At 43.0% G+C, this 20,364-nt stretch overlaps 1 protein-coding gene across 1 annotated transcript in view; it reads right to left on the bottom strand.

Annotated features, from left to right (window-relative positions):
* Positions 1–20,364, bottom strand: part of ipo11 (importin 11) — a 188,783-nt gene that overhangs the window by 93,609 nt on the left and 74,810 nt on the right. The window contains exon 12 of the mRNA XM_063187689.1: positions 4,126–4,169. Within this exon, the coding sequence (XP_063043759.1) occupies positions 4,126–4,169 (44 nt within the window). The remainder of the gene's footprint in view (positions 1–4,125; positions 4,170–20,364) is intronic.

The following is a 20,364-nucleotide window of genomic DNA, read 5'->3' on the forward strand; positions in this document are numbered from 1 at the left end:
TGTGTGCCTGTGTGTGTGCGTGTGCCTGTGTGTGTGCGTGTGCGTGTGTGTTTGATCTCATTGAGTCACAGCAAGGTATTAGACCAACAAGTACTTGATCACAAACTATATAATGGAAAACAAGAGGATTTACAAAGCTTTGACTTTTTCCTCTTTTTTTTTAGCTTTAACAACCTCATTTAGGGAATTTATTAGCAAGACATTAGGGACTCCGAGGGATTACATTAAGCGCATTTAAAGTATTCAATCCTAAAATGATACTCTATATCTGTAAGAAAAGGCACTGCTACAACAATTCACTTGTCCCTTTTCAAGGGTAGTGCTGGTGGGTGGGCCGATGGGCCTTTTGGGGGGCTCCATGTGCTCATTTTCTAGCAAAACAAAGCAAAACTACTGAAAGTTTACATCAGTAAACACACTGGAACTTAAATGAATGACGGGAAATAAATAAATTTAACAAGTGACAGTGCAATTCCATTAGCAGAAATTAAGCCAGACCTTTTAGCATAATTTTTTCTGTGTGCGAGTGTCAAATGCTGGCACGGTTGCTTGTGGCAGATTGAGGCAAACGATCACATTTTCAGCTAAAGCCATCAAACGTGAGTGCCGATGTTATGACCTTGGTGGCTACGGACCACAAATAACCCAATAAATACGCCCCGCCAATAGAGGGACATTATTACAACCGTAATCAACATTATCAAGCTGAGCATACAAGACAATAATCGACTGCCATTTTCACACCACCCTTTGACTCTTGTCTTTTTATAATGGCTTTTCATTGTAGAATGGCACTCTTGGCAGTTGGTTTTTTGTTTTTGCTTTGGAACAATGGGCTTAGATATGGTGTCTACCGGTAATTCTGCCGCGAGAAAGTACATTGACATAAAATGTTTTGCTGGAGCTCAGTTGCCTTTTACTCAGATAACTTCAAACAAGTTGCTGTAGGCACTGGAAGTTTAACCCCCTCCCCCAAAAACACCCCATCAGACATACAACTGTTCAAACTTTTGCACTTAAATTACATTCTGAAGGGTATCAAGTGTTTTAAGTGCTGTGTTCTAAATCCTATTTCACAAAACGTCTGAGCCTAATTCTCCGAAAAGTGAGAACCACAACAGCTGCTAGCCCCCATCTGTTGCTAAGGGCGACGCCAAGGTTCATAACTGACGGATGATCTTAGTGCTGTGCTTGAACGAGTGAGCAGGCACAAGTTCCACTGCATTTCACAAACAAACCAATTAACATTTAACACAGTAACAGCTTTCTTGTTAAGTAGTAATGTGGCAATGATGGGCATCTCACTACTGTTTATAATGTGTATTCATAAGTGGTATATGCATGGACAGGAAAATATATTCTTCATTAACTTTCATTTTGGCACTGAGCAAATATGTTATGGCAAATTGGCATTGGCATCACGCTATTTATAATGTTGTATTATTGTCTGACCCATTGCATTACATTACATCACACTTGGCTGACGCTTTCATCCACAGCGACTTATTATTTTACAGGGTGTTAGTTGCAGTCCTTGGAGCAAGGTGGGATTAGGTGCCTTGCTGCAAAGGAATTCAGCCATAGATGGAGGTGAAGGGAGAGGTAAGGGAGGGATTCGAACCTGCAGCCCTCTGGTATATTAAGACCACCTCTCTAACCATTAGGACACAGCTGCCACGCATACTTCCACAGTTAAGATGGTTAGAGAGAAACTGTGTATATATATATTAAATCAAAAAGGAGAGAAACATTATTTCTCTGCATGCTGGTGAGTTAAGAGTGCAATAAGCTACTGCATGTCCTTTGCTCTTCCTTGTGCAGACACTGTTTTCCACACAGCAGCACGAAAAGTAAAGTGTCCCAGAGGTAGAACTGACAAGGCCACTAGACTTACTATATAGTCTTACAATTTCTCCCAAGTTTCTCCCAACCCAAATTCAGCCCAAGGTTGTGTGAATACAGTCTCGGGGGATTAACAAATTTGACTACTCTCTACTAAACTGGTCTTTGAAGAAGCTTTTCTTTTTTTTCCCCAAAATGAGATGGGCTTCAGTCAGCAACCATGCTTCTTGGTACTCACAGAGCAGGATAGCTAAAACAGCAAACACATACCGGTAATTTCTAAAAATGGAATTGGCCAAGTTATTTGTTACTTTTGTGGGGCGAATATTAAATGCTTATGTGCAAACACAGCACAAAAACCAGCTGAAAGTAGCCATAAATCGCTTTTAAATGCTGAAGTTATGTAGCCGGGATACCAAAAGCAAAAAAAAAACATTTTATCGGTTCCTTTCAGTGTCTAGTTCCACCACAGTCTCATACATACCATACAATGTTTTGTATTGTTTGTAGAGTATTGTTTTAGCTGTGTTTTGGATAACTCTCTCTTAGTTTGAAAGAGGCAATAAAGCTATAATTTGCCTGTAGACCTCAATAGTGGATACTTGTGAAACACCAGTGTTGATTGCTATTATATAGGACTCTAATGTCTCAACTGTCAGTGACATCAGTCGATGTCACCTCAATTCACCTGAACCTTTTAAGCTAAAATGTGGGCTTTGTTAAATATCTCCTTTGTCTACCTACCCTGCTGGTAACACCTCCTTAGGTATTAGGCCGAATTCACACCAAGGCGTCAAGGAACGGAAGCGAAACTAATGAGGTCTTTCTGCGTAGTTTCGGCCAGTGTGTTCTGCTCTGCCTTTCATACCGACAGCGTCGGCGTGCGCGGCCAGTCCTGTTCAAACCCCCCCCCCCACAGCCAAAGCTATCGCTCTACTTTGCCATCCATTTGAATGGGACACCGCCGGCCACTGCCGCCCAAAAATCCTCTCAAGTTCTATTTTCCAAATGCAGCGAAGAACGACGCCGGCTCCGGCACCGCTGACGTCCGACTACCACCGGTTGGTGTGGAAGGACAGATATGGATGCATGTATTTTCGCTACTGACGGTAAAATTCGATTCCTTCCCGCAACGATTCACCGCTTTGGTGAAGCCAGCCTTAGAGAGAGACAGAGACATAAGAGAAGGCCTGGGGCCTTTCTCTCTTTATATCCCTCACCTAAACAATAAAGCGTGCATTCTGAGTTTCAACTGCTGAACTGGATCAGAAGACTATAGTATATAAGTAAGTCGTTAAATCCAGATACCATCAAAAGCCTTCTCGGACCATAGTCAGTAAAAAGCATGCAGCTGAATGTTGTTGCCATAACTTGCGAAAAGGTCTTTAATGTAAAAAAGCCTCACACAAGCATTCCAAAGCATTCGCCCTGACCTTCAGGCATCAACACACTATTCACGTACGGAAGCCTTGTTTATTTGCATTACTCCATCCCCTTGTGGAAATAAATCTTGTTTGTCTCTTGTCAAACTACATGCAACATGATTAACCTAATCTTGTTTAATATTCCCCAAACGCTGTGACTTTGTGTGCGACAATTATATTATATCGGAATATATCTGGACGATATGCAGATTTTCACCACTGAATTGCAAGCCAGAGATTAAAAAAACAAAAACATGGGGGACTGCACGGTCGACTTGATTAAGATTAGACCTTATTTGTACACGGTGCAGGCAGCTCGAAAGACGCAAATGTATGCAAGAACATGCCTTTCGGAAAGTATGGCACACACAATCGGGTCATCGCGGTCAACCCAGTATGCAAAAACCTCATCAGGTCCCAGCATCAATTAACTTAGAGCCCCGTACTGCTAACTGTTTAACTGTGTGTATAAATTGCGCTACTGTGTGTACCCCGTACTTCATCATATACACAATAGCGAGCATGCCCCATGTTGGCTCCGGCGAGTCAGTGGCGAGTCAGTGTCCCCACCAGAGTTGTATAAAGTAGAAGTACTCTAGCAGATTAGCAATTACAACACCAGCAGTATGCTATTACAAAGTGGAACCCATGTAATACACCACTAGTGTTGTATTTACATCTTTAAAAGTACTTCTACTTCATACAGCTCTGGTGCCCACACTCACATCATGTGCCCATTTGTGCCTCCATAAAAATGCCCTTCAATGCCCTGCAAGCAACAAGTCATGCCCTGAAAATGAGTTGTCACTGAACTTTGTCAAGCACTAGGTGCAGGTGGTGTATATTTCACTGAACTCACCCGTAGGCTGTACTTCCAAGAATCTCCTCCTCCTTCTTCCACAGCTAAAGGACCACAAAACAGACAAACAGGAAGAAAACAGAAAGAAAGAATGTTAGATTTTTCCAGAAAGAACAGATGCCAGCGTGTCGCCTAACACCACTGCAATCCACAGTATTTAAAACCCTAATGCGTGATGCCGAGAACATTTTTAAAATCCCTCCTCTTTTGAATTTGCATTTAATTACCGGTAAAACAACAACAATTTCATGATTTAATGGTCAGGACACATGGAGGATGGAGGATGTTTTGACTACAAAAACAGCCCATTATGTTTTCGATTTCCGGCAGCTCTGGAGACGACGTGATGACAATTAGCTAACTCGGTTCCCCAATGAGACCTTTACACTGCTTTGGAACATCTTTATGCGCAATCATTGTCTCTCACAGTTCGGTAATGAACAATAACTTAGCGCAGAGATGCCGCGTCACGCTGGTTTTAATCATTTAATTAGCCAGACAGCAGATGTGGAGGGCGGCAAGATGGGGTGACCGACCAACCAGTCCCACGTCACGTTGCGCGTTCTATGTTTCTGTGGCATGAGTTGTTGTTAGAAATTCCCACAGAGCACAGAGGACAATTATCGTATCAGAGATGTTGCGATCGCGTATCCACATTGAATATTCAGCAGGGTCTTATTTGCATTTCAAAAGCCATACCATTTCACTGCTGCGTGTCCATATACAAATGTACGTACCTGCCAGTGCCCAGACACACAAACACTCATTAAATGGAAATGATCTCAGCTAATTCTTGCAGTCCCTTTGTTGGTATTTTCTATACACATTCCCTCTGAGATAATCACTGTCTTTAGTGTTTTGCCATTAGATTCAGCAGGACACGCACGTACAAACACACCAGAAGTTATTTATGATTCAGAAGCACCATACTGTTTTATGACGCGTGCAAATCTCAGTATTACGGCTTAAAAAAGGCAATTGTGTGATATCAGTGGGAAAAAAATAATCTGGAGGATGCTGAAGAAAATTCATGAAAACTATGCACACTCAAGTCAGAGGGAATACAGGAAGAATGCGAAATATCTGTGAGTTTCCCAGCTTTTTCTGACAGCTACAATAGACTTCAAGAGTGTTGGAAATATCTGTTGTTACAGGAGAAATTACTGCAAAATGTGTCTACCGCTGTCATGCCATCTCTGCCTGGAGTGCTTTGGGGAGATAGGCACAAGCATGCACACGCGTAGACAAACTCGCACTAGTTCCCTTTCAAACACACACACACACACACACACACAATATGGGCAGACACGCGAACGCTTGTGTGCGCGCGCGCACACACACACACACACACACACACACACACAGACACAGACACAGACACAGACACAGACACAGACACACACAGACACACACAGACACACACAGACACACACAGACACACACAGACACAGACACACACACACACACACACACACACACACACACACACACACACACACACACACACACACACACACGCACACACACACACACACACACACACGCACACACACACACACACACACACACACACACACACACACCTCTCCGTCTCCCTCCAGGCTCTCTCTGCCAAACTCTTCTCAGTAGAACAGGAGCCAGAAGGGATGCTGGCATAACCTGCAGAAAAACACTCCAGATTTCTACCTCTCTCTTCTGTGCGCCAAAGAGTGTGTGTGTGTGTGTGTGTGTGTGTGTGTGTGTGTGTGTGTGTGTGTGTCCTGCTGGTTATAACCTCTCTCTCTCTCTGTTGCCAAAGCCATCAGACTACATGAAAGGGAGCCAATCGCACCAAAAGCTTTTCCCTACAAGGGGGAGAGGAGAGCATGAAAGCAGGTGAGCGGTTCACACGGTTTTCAAGACTCAGAGGGGCAGAGGGGTGGGAGGTCAGGTGAGATTAAAAGTGAGGAGCAGCCCCTGGCTGTCTGTCCGATAACAAAACCCACGGACACACGGACATGCTTACGCCCTTACACAAACGCACGCACACGGACATGCAAAGGCAAGCCTCATCAAGACACACACCTGGGATCTCATCACGCACAAACACGCGGGAACGCACACACGCTTTCATACCACAGGCACGCACGCACGCACGCACGAACGCACGCACACTCACATGCACACGCACACGCGCACACACACGCGCACACACACACACACACACACACACACACACACACACACACACACACACACACACACACACACACACACACACACACACACACACACACACACACACACACACACACACACGACAACTATTATGCACACACACACACACACCAATGACAACTATTACGCACACACACACTTTTGCCCTCCGCTGCAGGCTGCAGGCTTGGAAAAGCTCGACCAGTCTGCTCCGGTCTAGCCGAGCGAGCGAGCGGTGTCTGTGGCTTTATGCAGCACGGTGATGAATTGTTTGTTTACTGCCTCGTCACTGGGGTGTCTGGCCTGGTGGCAGCAGTAGCAATGGGAAAGCCGGCGGCATGCTGCTACTTATCCACCCCACCCCCAACCAAAGGTATTTCATATTCTACTCTTCCTGAACTCTCTCTGGTTAACCATCGATTGTTTATTCAGCTCAGTGGGTTTAACCTCTGTTGAGAATTTTTACAGAGTTCTGACTATGATGCCGAAAGCACTCTGCAGGATTTTAAACACGGAATTCCATGATTAGAATTTTTACAGAGTTCTGACTATGATGCCACAAGCACTCTGCAGGATTTTAAACACGGATTTCCATGAAAGCCGTGAAATATCAAGCAACAAAAAAACACACACGCCATCACAGGACACCTGTGCTGAGTCTGCTGCACATATCTTCTTCAAACGGCATTTCTTTTTTAAATTAATGAATGAATAATATAATTTTAATAAAATGTAAAAAGTTGTTTATCTCTTGTTCCAGAGATGTGAGGTCCTGGGAGAACAAACACTACTGCTGAGTGGCTGATTAAACATCACTTTCCTTCTTTCCTTTAGTGCTGGATTTTAGATGTTGTTTTATGAGGACTTATTGTTTCTCGTTTGGTGTTTAATTAGCTGGCAGCTGTGTTGTCTTTCGTAAGGAGAGGGGCCGGGCATCCACAGGCTTCAAAAGGCACGGAGGCAGCAGCAGCTAAGATGAATATCATTAGAAGTAGGTAAAAAGGACAACATGTTTTGTTTATCATTGGGAGTTGGACTATCTTTTCAATCCTCAAGTCCATTTTCAGAAAGAAGAAAAGGTTTGTGCGTCATTTCCTCATACTAGTGATGAGAGATATATTCTTGTTATGAGGATCAACTCATGAATTTTGATATTAACATGAACTCAGAGATCAGGAGGGGATTAACCTTTAAGAGTGTACCGTCACACCGGTGTGGCGGGAATGTTCGGGCAGTGAAAGTTCTATAGAATTCTGGGCATCATTCAATAAAATATGGAATTGTAGAATCTTGCATTGTTATAGAACGCATTCTTTTTATAGAATGCTCAAAAACCCACACTCTTAAAGGTTAACCAGTTAATGTTCCCCAGCCGCGGGCAGTATACAGCCTGGCCGGCGGTTACAAATCAATTTTTTCAAAGAGTTTTCTGCACCACCATATCCACACCACCATGACCTCTCGAGAGACACTTGCTATGGGTAATCAGGGCACATTAGACACTCCAATCTGCCAGGCCCCACTACCACTGCACAGGGCTGAGCTGATACCAAAGAGGCTTGAGACAAGAGGGCTTACTCACGTCTTATTATATGGTTGTGACGTCATCGGTCGAATGCTCCATTCATTTCAACGGGGCTCCCCAACGTTCGCACGTCTGTTATTTTTCGATAACGGACGGGTTGGTCTATAACAGACCGCTGTCAATGGCAACACGACTTTTCACTGCTAAAGCGACTTTTCAACAAGACTTTAATCAGCTGCTGTGATAGACAACACCTGTTGTCCTGGCTACCTAGCTGTTGCCTAGCGGTGTTTCACAACGGCACTGTTTTGTTTGCGCAGCAAGAATCTTAACATTAAATAGGCCTAAAGAAATGTCCCCGCCATGTGTGAATCATTCAAGTATATCCATATAATAAGCGGGTTAACTTTCGGCGAGTCGGTCGCTTTGTGGAATAGCAGCACTTCAGAGAGAACAAGTCCGCTCCGCTCCGCGTCGGGGTCTAAATATTCTCTCTGTCGTGCTGCTATTCCACGGTAGCGACCTTCTCGCCGAACGTTAACCCTTACATAACAGCGTAGTAGGAAATGATGGCGAGGGGAGTACGGAAATGTTATTCACTGTGGAACAGGTCATAGGACAGCGTGAATGTCTGTCAGCTGTCCTTAATTACCCCCAGCAATTACTGCTGACCAACAGCTGCCGTCACTTGGCCACAAATTATCCATCATGGTGTCGCCCCCACTGACCATGTGCAAGGGAGTACGAAAATGGCATCCATCGCACCACTGACCAATGACCATGCGCAAGGGAGTTAATTTTCCATCCACTCGTGTCCTCAGGCAACGCCCCCGTACTACACCGTGGCCAATGCATTCCCCGCCAAGAGATTGTTCTTTCTCTTGAGTTTCTTTGGCTGATACCAACCAGCCTGCCCAGATACCACATTCCATGGGGACTAAGCATCAGCAGGCACCCCGACAGTACCAGGCGCATGCAGCTGGGGTTTGCAGCTGCATGTGTAACACCCAGCTGCCGCTGCCAGCTGAGGGCCAGTGATTACAACCGCCCGCAGTCTCAATTAACAATCAATGCACCCCACCGGCGGGATGAACCCCGTCGGCGGGTTCCAATTAACAATCAATGAGCCCCGCGCCCGGGTTGGTGCAACATCTAACAGGTGCAGCTTGTTATTGAAGTTGAAGTGTAAAAGTGTACATGCTGCCCAATATTCGCCATTTTTTGGGCGTTTTTCCGCAGAACAAGTCGACTAATTTCTGCATAATGTCACAAAATCCTCGGAAAAGAATATGCAACACGGCTGAGGCGAGCGCTGAACCAACAGTATCCAGTGACGGGGACGAAACAGACGAAACAGAAAGTGTCTGTGCATTGTTTTCTATTACAAAGATGAATACATACCCCCAGCGAAGAAGATGGGGGGCAGAGGGGTAGGCCGGCCTCGCGGTAGGCCTCCTGGACGTGGCAGAGGTAGAGGAAGAAAGGGTAGAGGCAGAGGTGGCGGCAGAGGCAGAGGACGAGGAGTCGGCCGCCCGCCAAGAGGAAGGGGGAGACACTTGTCGCAAACTGAAGATGGACGTGGATGGCAGGACACAGAGGTACAAGATATAATTCCACAACAACCAGTGTTTAGACCAACTCGTACTCCTGGTCCGCAAGTTATTACTGGGGGAAATTATTCCATATTGGATCTCTTTCGCCTATTCATCTCCGATGCAGTTTTACAAAAGGTCCTCAGTAAAACAAACAAATTTGGGAGATGGAGGCATGCACATCTTTGGGAAGAACTGACCATGGCAGACATGTTCAGCTATCTATCTCTGATCATTTACATGGGTCTTGTTCACGTGCCAGCTCTTACAGACTACTGGCGAAGGGCAGAATTGTATAGCTTTCCTTGGGCTGGGTCAACCATGTCTGGCCGTAAATTCAGACGAATCTCCACCAATATCCATCTGTCTGACCCTGATGATGACGAGCTGAATGCAGCTCGAAGAGGCACCCCTGAATTTGACCGCCTTCAGAAGACTAAACCCCTGTACACGGATATCCGGCAAAGCTGCATTTCCAACTTTCAGCCAGGCCAGAACATTGCCATTGACGAACGAATGGTCTCCTCCTGTGCCAGGATAGGAATCCGGCAATACTGCAAAGATAAGCCATCGAAATGGGGGTACAAATTGTTTGTGCAAGCAGTCTCACAATCTGGGTACACCTGGGACTTCATTGTTTATGAGGGGAAAAACAAAGCAGGGTCTGGAAAAGGGCTCAGCTTTGACGTAGTGATGGAGTTAGTGTAATCCCCAGTTTTGGGAACTGGCTACAAGCTCTTTGTGCACAATTTTTATACAAGCCCAATGCTGTTCCAGCAACTGCTGGATGAGAACAAGATATGGGCATGCGGTACCATTCGCAAACACAGGATCGGGTTCCCAAAAGACACATCCGATGCCATTAACAATCGCCACCCAAGGGGTACGATACGTTGGATACGGGAGGGAAGTCTGCTGTTCGTACAATGGAAAGACACTCGTCTAGTTCGGATGTGTTCCAGCATTCATCAAGCCCACAGCGAAGGCAGCACGATACAGCGCAGGGTGAAGACAGATGGCATATGGAATGTGGAACAATTGCCTGTACCTCCTGCAGTACAAGACTACAATAATAACAAAAATGCCGTTGACTGGTCTGACAGTTTGATCGGTTACTACCAAGTTCTTCACAAGACGAGGAGGTGGTACAGATCTTTCTTTTACCACTTTATTGACATTGCCATAGTGAACGCGTTCATCCTCCACAAATACATGATGGAAAGCAGGGGTGGAAAGCCCTTATGTCAGAAAGCCTTCCGTGAGAAGCTAATTCTGGAGCTCCGGCGTGCTGGACATGTTGAAATTGTCCCCTCTCCTCCGCGAGCGCCACCACCACCAGCACCATCACCTGATGCCTTGCATATGCCCGCACACTTCAGGGAAGATGGCACAGAAGGACGGCGACAGTGTGTGAATTGTAGACAGAAGACACCACGTCTATGCACCACATGCGACGTTGCCCTGTGCATGGTACCCGAGGAACTGCTACAAGTCCTGGCATATAAAAGTCCTGGTCTCGGTAGGATGCAAGACATCCACATTTTTACTGTTTTTACGTGTTTTCAGTGGATCCTTTGTCCTGGACTTTTAATAAGACTTGAGGCAAGGGTTTTTTTCCTGTTTCAACAGGAGAACTGTTTTCAGAGTGACATTTATTTTGATTAACATTCATTTTCTCGTTTCCGGATTGGACATGGCGTGAGCGGTCAGGAGATTTAGTGGCTCCCTAACTTTCGTTATTTTTACTCTTTATTTACCCCCATAAATTATATTATTTTCGTCTACCATAGTGCAGTTACTGTTCTTCAACAGTGAAGATAGTTTAAGAATGCCTAAGAACCCTCCCCGACCCGGAAAACCGTCTGAAAAGGAGAAAGCTAATTCGCCCACTGGCAAGACTAGCCAGATTTCAGGCATGGAGCTAACCGAACAGTTTGAAAACCTCCGTTCAGCGCTGTTAACAGAACTGACTCAATCTATTCACAGCGCGGTGAAAAAAGACCTCGATGCAGCTTTAGCTTCCCTCAGCTCTACTTTGGGCCAAGTGAAAGAGCACTCTGAGTCACAAGAGGAGCGCATCTGTGGCATTGAATCTACACTCGACGAAACCGAACAGAGACTTTCTCTTCTGGAAGCTAAACTTGCTGCTGTAATGGCGGAGAACGCATGGCTGAAGGACAAGGTGGACGACTTGGAAAACCGTTCTCGCAGGCTTAATTTGAGAGTGGTGGGCATACCCGAGGGGGTGGAAGGATCTAACCCAGTAGGTTTCATGACACATTTCTTTATTGAAGTATTTGGGAAGGATTTTTTCCCGACCCCCCTCGTTCTCGCTCGCGCACACCGGCTTGGATCCCCTGCCACGCCGGACGCAACAAGTGGAACTCCACCACCACGTCCGAGGGTGTTCATCGTTGCCTTTCACAATTATCAAGACAGACAGCGGATCATCGTACACAGACGCCAACGAGAGATGAAGTTTCGTGGCCACACGATTTTCATTCATGAAGACGTCAGTGCCGAGCTGGGACGCAAACGAGCAGCTTTCAAGGAGGTGAAGGGTCTACTCTACGCGAAAGGAGTGAAGTTCAGGATGGGTTACCCAGCTCGTCTCCGAGTGCTTTTCCGCAGTAAGGAGCTGTGTTTTGATACACCGGAGGCGGCCATGGATTTCTACCGACAGCAGTGGGGTTCTCACACTTCTGCCGAGACTCTCGAGTCTTAAAGGTAAAGTGCATTAATGCAATAGCTAACGTGTGCGGCGCACTTTATTTTGGAAGACACTTGAAATGATGGCTAGCCTACAGCATTAACCAGACATGACATTCCATCGGCTTTGTTTAGTATGATGTGGGCTACCTAATGTTGGTTGACCGTCATTACCATTTAAAATAAAGTGTAGGCTACCTACAAGATGGGTTTCACCATGTGCCTTTGTTGCTGTGGCTGCTGCTGGGTTATAATTGGGTTATTTTCATTTTGACATGGCCTTTTTGTTGGACTGGACATTTTGAAACATTTGAGAAGGACTATTGCACCCAAAGTCGGGTTCTGCCTTTTTTTCCTTCAATGTGTGGTGCATTTGCTTTTGAAAGACATTTGAAAGGACTGCTAACGGCACAAACCACACCCTTCTTTTTTTTTGGTTACCCATCATCATCATCAGCATTTAGGTCACGTGGCCAGTCTGATGGGTGGGCTTCATGCAGGATTTTCTATTGTCGCTTTTCAGCATGGGATTTAAAGAGAAGGGGAAGGGAGGGGAAAAAAAAAAAAAAAAAAACTTTCAAAATATTATTCTTTCTCCTCCCTAATTTGAAACATTTGAAAAGGACTGTTACACTCCAAGTGGGGTTCTGCATATTTTTTATTTTTTTTATTTTTTGCTATTGGACAATGTGTGGTGCATTTATTTTTTAAAGAAACTTGTAATGACTGCTGACGGCACAAACCACACTGTTTTTTCTTTGGTTACCCATCATTATCAGCATTTAAGTAAGTTAACGCTGCCAGTCTGCTAGGTGGGCCTCGTAAGATTATGATTATTATTATTATTATTATTATTATTATTTATTATTATTATTATTGTTTTGGCTGATACTTTTCAGATGGGCTTTTTTTTTAATGAATGTAAATGCAAGGCTTATTTTCTTAATGTGTTTGATTTTCAAAATTACTTTTGACTAGTTTCGCTGCACTCAGAATGGGGTTCTGTATTACAAGTGGCATTGGGAGCCACTGGTACATTTGTTTGTTTGTGTGTGTGTGTGTACTTGAATGATGTCAAAGCGGAATGTCTTTAGATTGGCTAATCCTGCGATCCTCCTCAGGTTCCTTAGTAGAGGTGGATCTAGGAATGTGTTCCTGTTGCTATTTTTTGTTTGTTTTTATTATTTCAGCTGTTTTGCCTCCCCCCCCCCCCTCTCTTTGGTGTTTATTCTAAAACCAAACTTAGGACACAAGCCTACATGTACTATGGTACTACTATATATCTTGATTTATCCCATAGATATCTCAAGGCCTCTTTTTGACCATATTAGCGGAATGAACTACCACTTCCTACAAGTCTTTCCACTATTACTCATAACAATATGAACAGTAGCTCAGCAGTACGTTTTGTATCTTGGAATGTTAAGGGATTAAATGGGCCAGTTAAACGCTCAAAAGTTTTCTCCCACCTTAAATCCCTTAAAGCTGACATATTGTTTTTACAGGAGACACATTTGCGTGTAAAAGATCACATTCGTCTACGTAAAGCTTGGATCAGCCAAGTCTATCATTCAAGACACGATGGTAGTTCAAAAGGGGTTGCCATCCTGATTAACAAAAAAATACAGTTTACACCAACAGAGGTCACCACTGATACTCATGGGCGGTTTGTTATAATTTGTGGATCTCTTTTCCAGACCAAGGTTATTCTTGTTAACATCTATGCCCCTAATTGGGATGACACAGACTTTGTCAACAAATTGCTGTCATCGCTTCCAAACTTAGACACTCATAAACTTATCTTGGGAGGTGACCTGAACTGCTCTATACAACCGTCGCTAGACAGATCTTGTCCCAAAGCACAGGCTCCCTCAGGCATGGCAAGAGCTTTTTCAGCTTTCATGGCAAAATGTGGTTGTGTAGATCCTTGGCGTTTTTTCAACCCAAGTCTAAAACAATTCTCCTTTTTCTCTCCTGTATACCGCTCCTTCTCACGTATAGACTATTTCTTTGTTGACAATATATTCATCCCTTTAATAAAAAAATGTGATTATTTGCCCATTATTATCTCAGATCACGCCCCCGTTATATTGGATATCTCCTTCACACTGAATACAAAACAACGCCCCCTATGGAAACTAGACCCTCTTTTACTATCAGACAAGGATTTTTGCTACTTCGTGGCGACTAACATAGACACTTTTCTTGCCATAAATAAAACTGACAACATATCACACTCCACAATTTGGGAATCGCTTAAAGCTTTCCTCAGGGGTCAAATTATTTCGTACACAGCTTTTAAAAATAAACAGCATTCTAAGGAGATTTCAGACTTATCTGAATCTATAGGTCGTCTTGACCAGCTCTACTCTGAATCACCAACTGCAGACTTGTACAAGAAACGGATAGATTTACAAGCTAAGCTAAATTTGTTAACTACCAGACATGCTGAGCAACTTCTACTTAAAACCAGAGGAAATTATTATGAATATGGGGACAAGCCCAGTCGCTTGCTTGCTCATCAGTTAAAATGCCAGGTTGCATCCCGACTTATCCCTCAAATTAAAGATGAACATGGCTTACTTATTTCAGACCCTAAGCATATAAATGATGTATTTGTATCTCATTTTATCTCACTTTACACCTCCAGCTCCCCCACTGACACCTCTCCTATGACTGCCTTTCTGAATGATTTGGAAATGCCCTCCCTTAGCGACAATGATGCAACCACTCTTGAACAAGACTTAGAGATTGAGGAGATTACTGATGCCATAATGGCTATGCAAAACAGAAAAACTCCAGGCATGGATGGATACCCTGTAGAGTTTTATAAAAAGTTTAAAGCTCAGCTTGCCCCTCTTCTCCTGGCAGTTTTTACTGAATCACTTGAGAAGGGCTCCTTACCCACCACATTCTCTCAGGCATCCATTTCACTTCTGCTCAAGAAGGACAAGGATCCAACGCATCCTGGCTCATACCGTCCAAAATCTCTTTTGAATGTAGATGCAAAAATATTAGCTAAAGTCTTGGCTCTTCGCATGGAAAGTTTTCTTCCAAAAATCATTTCTGAGGACCAAACTGGCTTTATTAGGGACCGTCATTCATTTTCAAACATACGCCGCCTTATTAATATTGCATATACTAAGTCCCCTGTTCATCTGCCTGAGGCTGTTATTTCTTTAGATGCAGAAAAAGCCTTTGATAGAGTTGAATTTTTGTATTTATTTGCAGTTTTGGAAAAATTTGGCTTTGGCAAGACCTTAATTTCCTGGATTAAGCTCTTGTATAAACATCCACAAGCAAGCGTTCAAACCAACGACCTGAGATCAACATTTTTCCCCCTGAGTAGAGGTACAAGACAAGGTTGCCCCCTCTCCCCACTTTTATTTGCCATAGTGATCGAACCACTTGCCATAGCTTTAAGAACCACGACAGAATTTCAGGGCATAACTAGAGGGGGAATAGAACATAGGGTTTCTTTGTATGCCGATGATTTGTTATTATATGTTAGTCACCCAATGACATGTGCAACTAAAATTGTGTGTTTATTAGAAAAGTTTGGAAGGTTTTCTGGATATAAACTAAATTTTCAGAAAAGTGAGTGTTTCCTTCTAAATTCTACATCACCGCCAGGTCTGACACCCTCTTTTCCTTTTCATCTTTCTAATTCAGGTTTCAACTATCTAGGAATTCACATTACCAAATCCTTCTCGTCTCTGTCGTCAAATTTGACAACTATAGTTACCCGTATGAAGGAAGACTTCAAAAGATGGTCAGCCTTGCCTTTATCTTTAGCGGGCCGTATAAATACTGTGAAGATGAACATTCTCCCAAAGTTTTTATATGTCTTCCAATGCCTACCTCTGTTTCTTACCAAGTCTTTTTTTTTTAAAATAGGCCAAGCCTTGACCTCATTTATATGGGATAAAAAATTACCTCGAGTTAAGGTGAATATTTTGCAAAGGCCACGCAGTATAGGTGGACTATCACTGCCTAGCTTTATTCACTACTACTGGGCTGCAAACATCCAGAAAATACTTTATTGGTTACACTCCCCTGACACAAATTGGTGTATTTTGGAGGAACAAACATGTCGGCAGTCCAGTCTCAGGGCTTTAATCTACTCATCATTACCTTTAAGGCCTTCTCGCTTTACTTCAAACCCAATAATTCTTTCTACACTTAAAATTTGGAACCAGTTTCGGTCACATTATAAATTTCTTTCTGCTTCTGTCTTGGGCCCCATTTATAAAAACCACCTCTTTACCCCATCTACCATGGGCTTGTCATTCCTGGAATGGTCAAGGAGAAATATTCACTGTTTTCACAGTCTTTACAAGGCTGGGACCATGGACAGTTTTGAAAATTTGCAGAAAGATCATAATCTGCCTAGACCATTGTTTTTTCAATATCTCCAGATCCGGCACTTTCTTAAAGCTAGTTTTCCACCCTTCCCCACATTACCGACATTAGAAGCTTGGGAAGAGCTAACGCTCATAAAACCAAGGAAGGGGATAATCTCTCTTATATATGGCAGACTTATGTCTCTAGATGACCAAAACCTAACAAGGATTAAAAGTCGTTGGGAAGACGAGTTGAGAGTGGAGCTGGGAGATCATTGGGATTGTGCTCTTGATAGAGTTAATTCTTCATCATCCTGTGCGCGCCTGTCTCTTATTCAGTTTAAAGTCCTTCACAGGGTACATTACAGTAAAGCCAAACTGGCTGAAATATACCCAGGATCAGACGCAAGTTGTACCAGGTGCTCATTTTCTCCTGCCAATCTCACACATAGTTTTTGGTCCTGTCCCTCCCTTGACTCATATTGGTCTGGAGTGTTCAAAACCTTGTCTGATGCATTGAACATACCAATTGAACCAAACCCCTTCACAGCAATTTTTGGCGTTCCTCTAGATCCAGACACGGTCACAAAAGCCCAATCTGATGTCATTGCTTTTACTTCACTGCTCGCACGCCGCCGGATTCTCTTGGGATGGAAATCTCCTACACCTCCTTCCCTCGCCCGATGGTTGGAGGATGTCATGCTCTTTCTTAAATTAGAAAAGATAAAATTCACTCTTAGAGGATCAATGAATAAGTTTTATTTGAGATGGCAACCCATTATCACTCACTTTGATAATTTGAAGGAATTAGAGGCTAATCCCACATAGCTTCAATTCAATTTTCAATAATCTTTTCATATTGTATACTGTAGGTGTCCTTTTTTTTGCTATTTCACCACCAACACCACCACCCCCCCCCCCCCCCCCCTTTTGTTTTCTTTTGTTGTTGATTATTATTGTTATTATTATTATGCTTTGTGTAACTTTTTGCCTACTACTTTTGTTGTGTTTTTGAATAATGTTGTTGTTAAGGTTCTATGTTGTGAAAAAGAAAAGAAAGAAAAACTGGAAACTTTCTACTATACTGTAATTGTGAGATGTCTGCTCCAGATGTGTATTGATTGTTTCTAATAAATAAAACTTAAAAAAAAAAAAAACATTCATTTTCTCCTTTTTTTCAAGAAATGTTGTGTTTTATTCCAAGTAGATTTGTAACAAAACATAAGAGTGCTCTTTTGACTATATAGTGACAAACTCCAGAGTCGTAGCTTTCAAACGAGTGCACGGGTGTTAGTGTAGCACAAACAGGGATATGACTGCAACCCCTGGCGTAAAAGAAGCCAAAGTGGTTAAACAGGAATTCTAGCTTCGCAAAACTCACCCAACTCCAGTGACTATCAAGAGTGTTTACCGCTTCAAATAATATCTTTCTTACTATAGATTTTACAAACGGTTAGTACCGTAAATCCTACTAAAACACTACAAAAAAAAAAACATCTCAAATAACAGTGGAGGCCAAGTTACTCTGCTCTATCCAAAGTCTATAAAACGGTGAAACCTCAATACTTCCAGAGATCTGCATTGTCAGCTGAAGAAAGGAGCAGTTTATGTTGTTGAAGGTGGGAGAGAGAGAGAGAGAGAGAGAGAGAGAGAGAGAGAGAGAGAGAGAGAGAGAGAGAGTGAGAGTGGTTGGTGGCTGGTGGTTGGTGGCTGTTTTGCATGTCTATTCCACTTTGAAGTGTCAAGGAGCCCTCTCAGTTACAGAAATGTGAACAACCCCACTCTCAGGCAGTATAAGAGGAAAGAGAGGCAGCCAGACTCCTACTTCTTTTTAGTTTGCCGAGATAGATTTCAGCCTTAGATCAGCAAGTGAAACTTTCTACAAGTTTACTGCTGAGTAACAAAAGAAAAGACAAGTCAAATGCAGCAGAGTGGAAATTTCCTAGCTGAAAACGTCCTAATCTTATTTTGCATACTTCCCCATTCACACTGACAAATTGAGCACAAGCTGATCAAAAGTTGTTTTGTCGCTTCTATCTTTTCACAAACTGCCATACAGTAGCATAAACACAGTAAACACAGAAACACAAACACAGAAAAAAAGCCCTCCAGTCAATAATAACTAACACAAACAACCAACGCTAGATGGGCTTATGGTTTCATCTTTGCAGCGTGCCTTGCATGCATGCAGAGCAAGTACTGTGCAAATGCAGTGTCCTGATAACCACCGCCACCAGATAGTTTGGGCCCAATGAAAGAAAAGATTTGGGGGGAAAAAAGAATGATAAGAAAATTAATTATATAATGAGATTAATAATACCAGGTTCAAAGTCAATGTTGACCTCAAAATTTGTCCTGAAGTCAGTTAAGACAGCAGATAATTTGGGCCCTACAAACACTAAGATTTTTGCAAAATGAATGGAAAAAATCATTATATAATAATAATGGTAATATATAAAAACAGCAATAATAGTGTGCTGAAAGTCAATGTTGACCTCTTTGTTGTTGGCCTCAGGTTGGCTGTTAATTATCCCATTGATGCTGGATGTTGCGTTGCATAACAGTGGCCTTTGGCGCCTAGAGCTGCAGGACGCAGCATTCAGACGCATGACATTTGAGATATTTTTTTTTTTTAAATGATGGTATGTCAGAGCCGAATAAACACATTCTAATGCAAGATGAGGGTCTTAATGTTTAACCAATCTATTTCATGCTTTTATGTGCTTCAGAGGCTGAGATATTTAGGTTTATATAGGCTGAGGGCAACTTTTCCCAAAAAGGGCTAAGGCATTCAGCAGACGTTCTTTGCAGGTGCTTTAGGCATCAATGGGTTAACAGAAGTTTGGTGCAAAATCACATCCTTTGGTTTCAGGCCACAGAGTTTGTTAGGGGAGAGAACAAAGAAGAGTGATGCAACATAGGCCGACTAATGAACAGAAATTGAGCACAGGGAAATAAAACTGGAACTTAATTTCTGTGTCTTATTCAGTTAGTAGTAGTTACCAGTTCATTATTTTGTCTCTGGTGTATCAAATTGTCTTGTTCTTTTTTTCCAGCCAAGAGTACTTGTTGATTAGCAGCAGGGCTATGGATTGCTTTACAGCAATTTCCTTGAAGAGCAGAACTATTGCAAGTGAAGAGTAAATTGAACAGAAAATGGTTTCAAGCACGTGGACACTACTTTTCCACCCCGCCAGATGAAAAATGATCGCAAAATCACTGAGAGACAAAAAAAAGTATATATCTGATGATAATTCTAATACCATGTTATTAATCCAATTGCGTGGTAAAAGTACAGGAATAACATGTTAATGGCCATAACTGGAGATTTTCGCGATGGTACTACCCCTTTCGGGTGCCGCCCTTGACAACTGATCCAGTTGGCACGTCTGGTCCGTCCAAACAAAATAAGAGGCCAGAGAATCCGTAGGGAAAAACAATTAAATACATTACAACAGCGGTGCATGGCAGCTGTTAGCAGAGAGATAAAAAAAAGTCATTTATCATCGCTACAATACTAAATGGCACGTCCAAACGATAAGTGGAGGTAAGACCCAGCAACTTGTTTAATGTTTGTCCATAGTGGTTTATCCATACTGTTGACCCATTTGGGATACATCACTTATGAAGCATAGCTGGCACTTCGGCAACATCATCACTGTCCTGTAAAGGTTCGTAAGTGGGGGAATCACTATGGACAAACACAACACCAACGCCTCTGATCCACAAAAACATCCCCATTTGTTTTTCTATTGATATAATGAAAACAATATCACTTGTGAGTATTTTTGTACACTGTAACGACGATAAATATCTGCTGATGTGGCTCTACTAACAGCTGTCATTCACCACCACTCATTCAAAGCGGCTTGTT

This window comes from Engraulis encrasicolus, chromosome 21 (genome assembly GCF_034702125.1).
Source record: "Engraulis encrasicolus isolate BLACKSEA-1 chromosome 21, IST_EnEncr_1.0, whole genome shotgun sequence".
Lineage (NCBI taxonomy): Eukaryota > Metazoa > Chordata > Actinopteri > Clupeiformes > Engraulidae > Engraulis > Engraulis encrasicolus.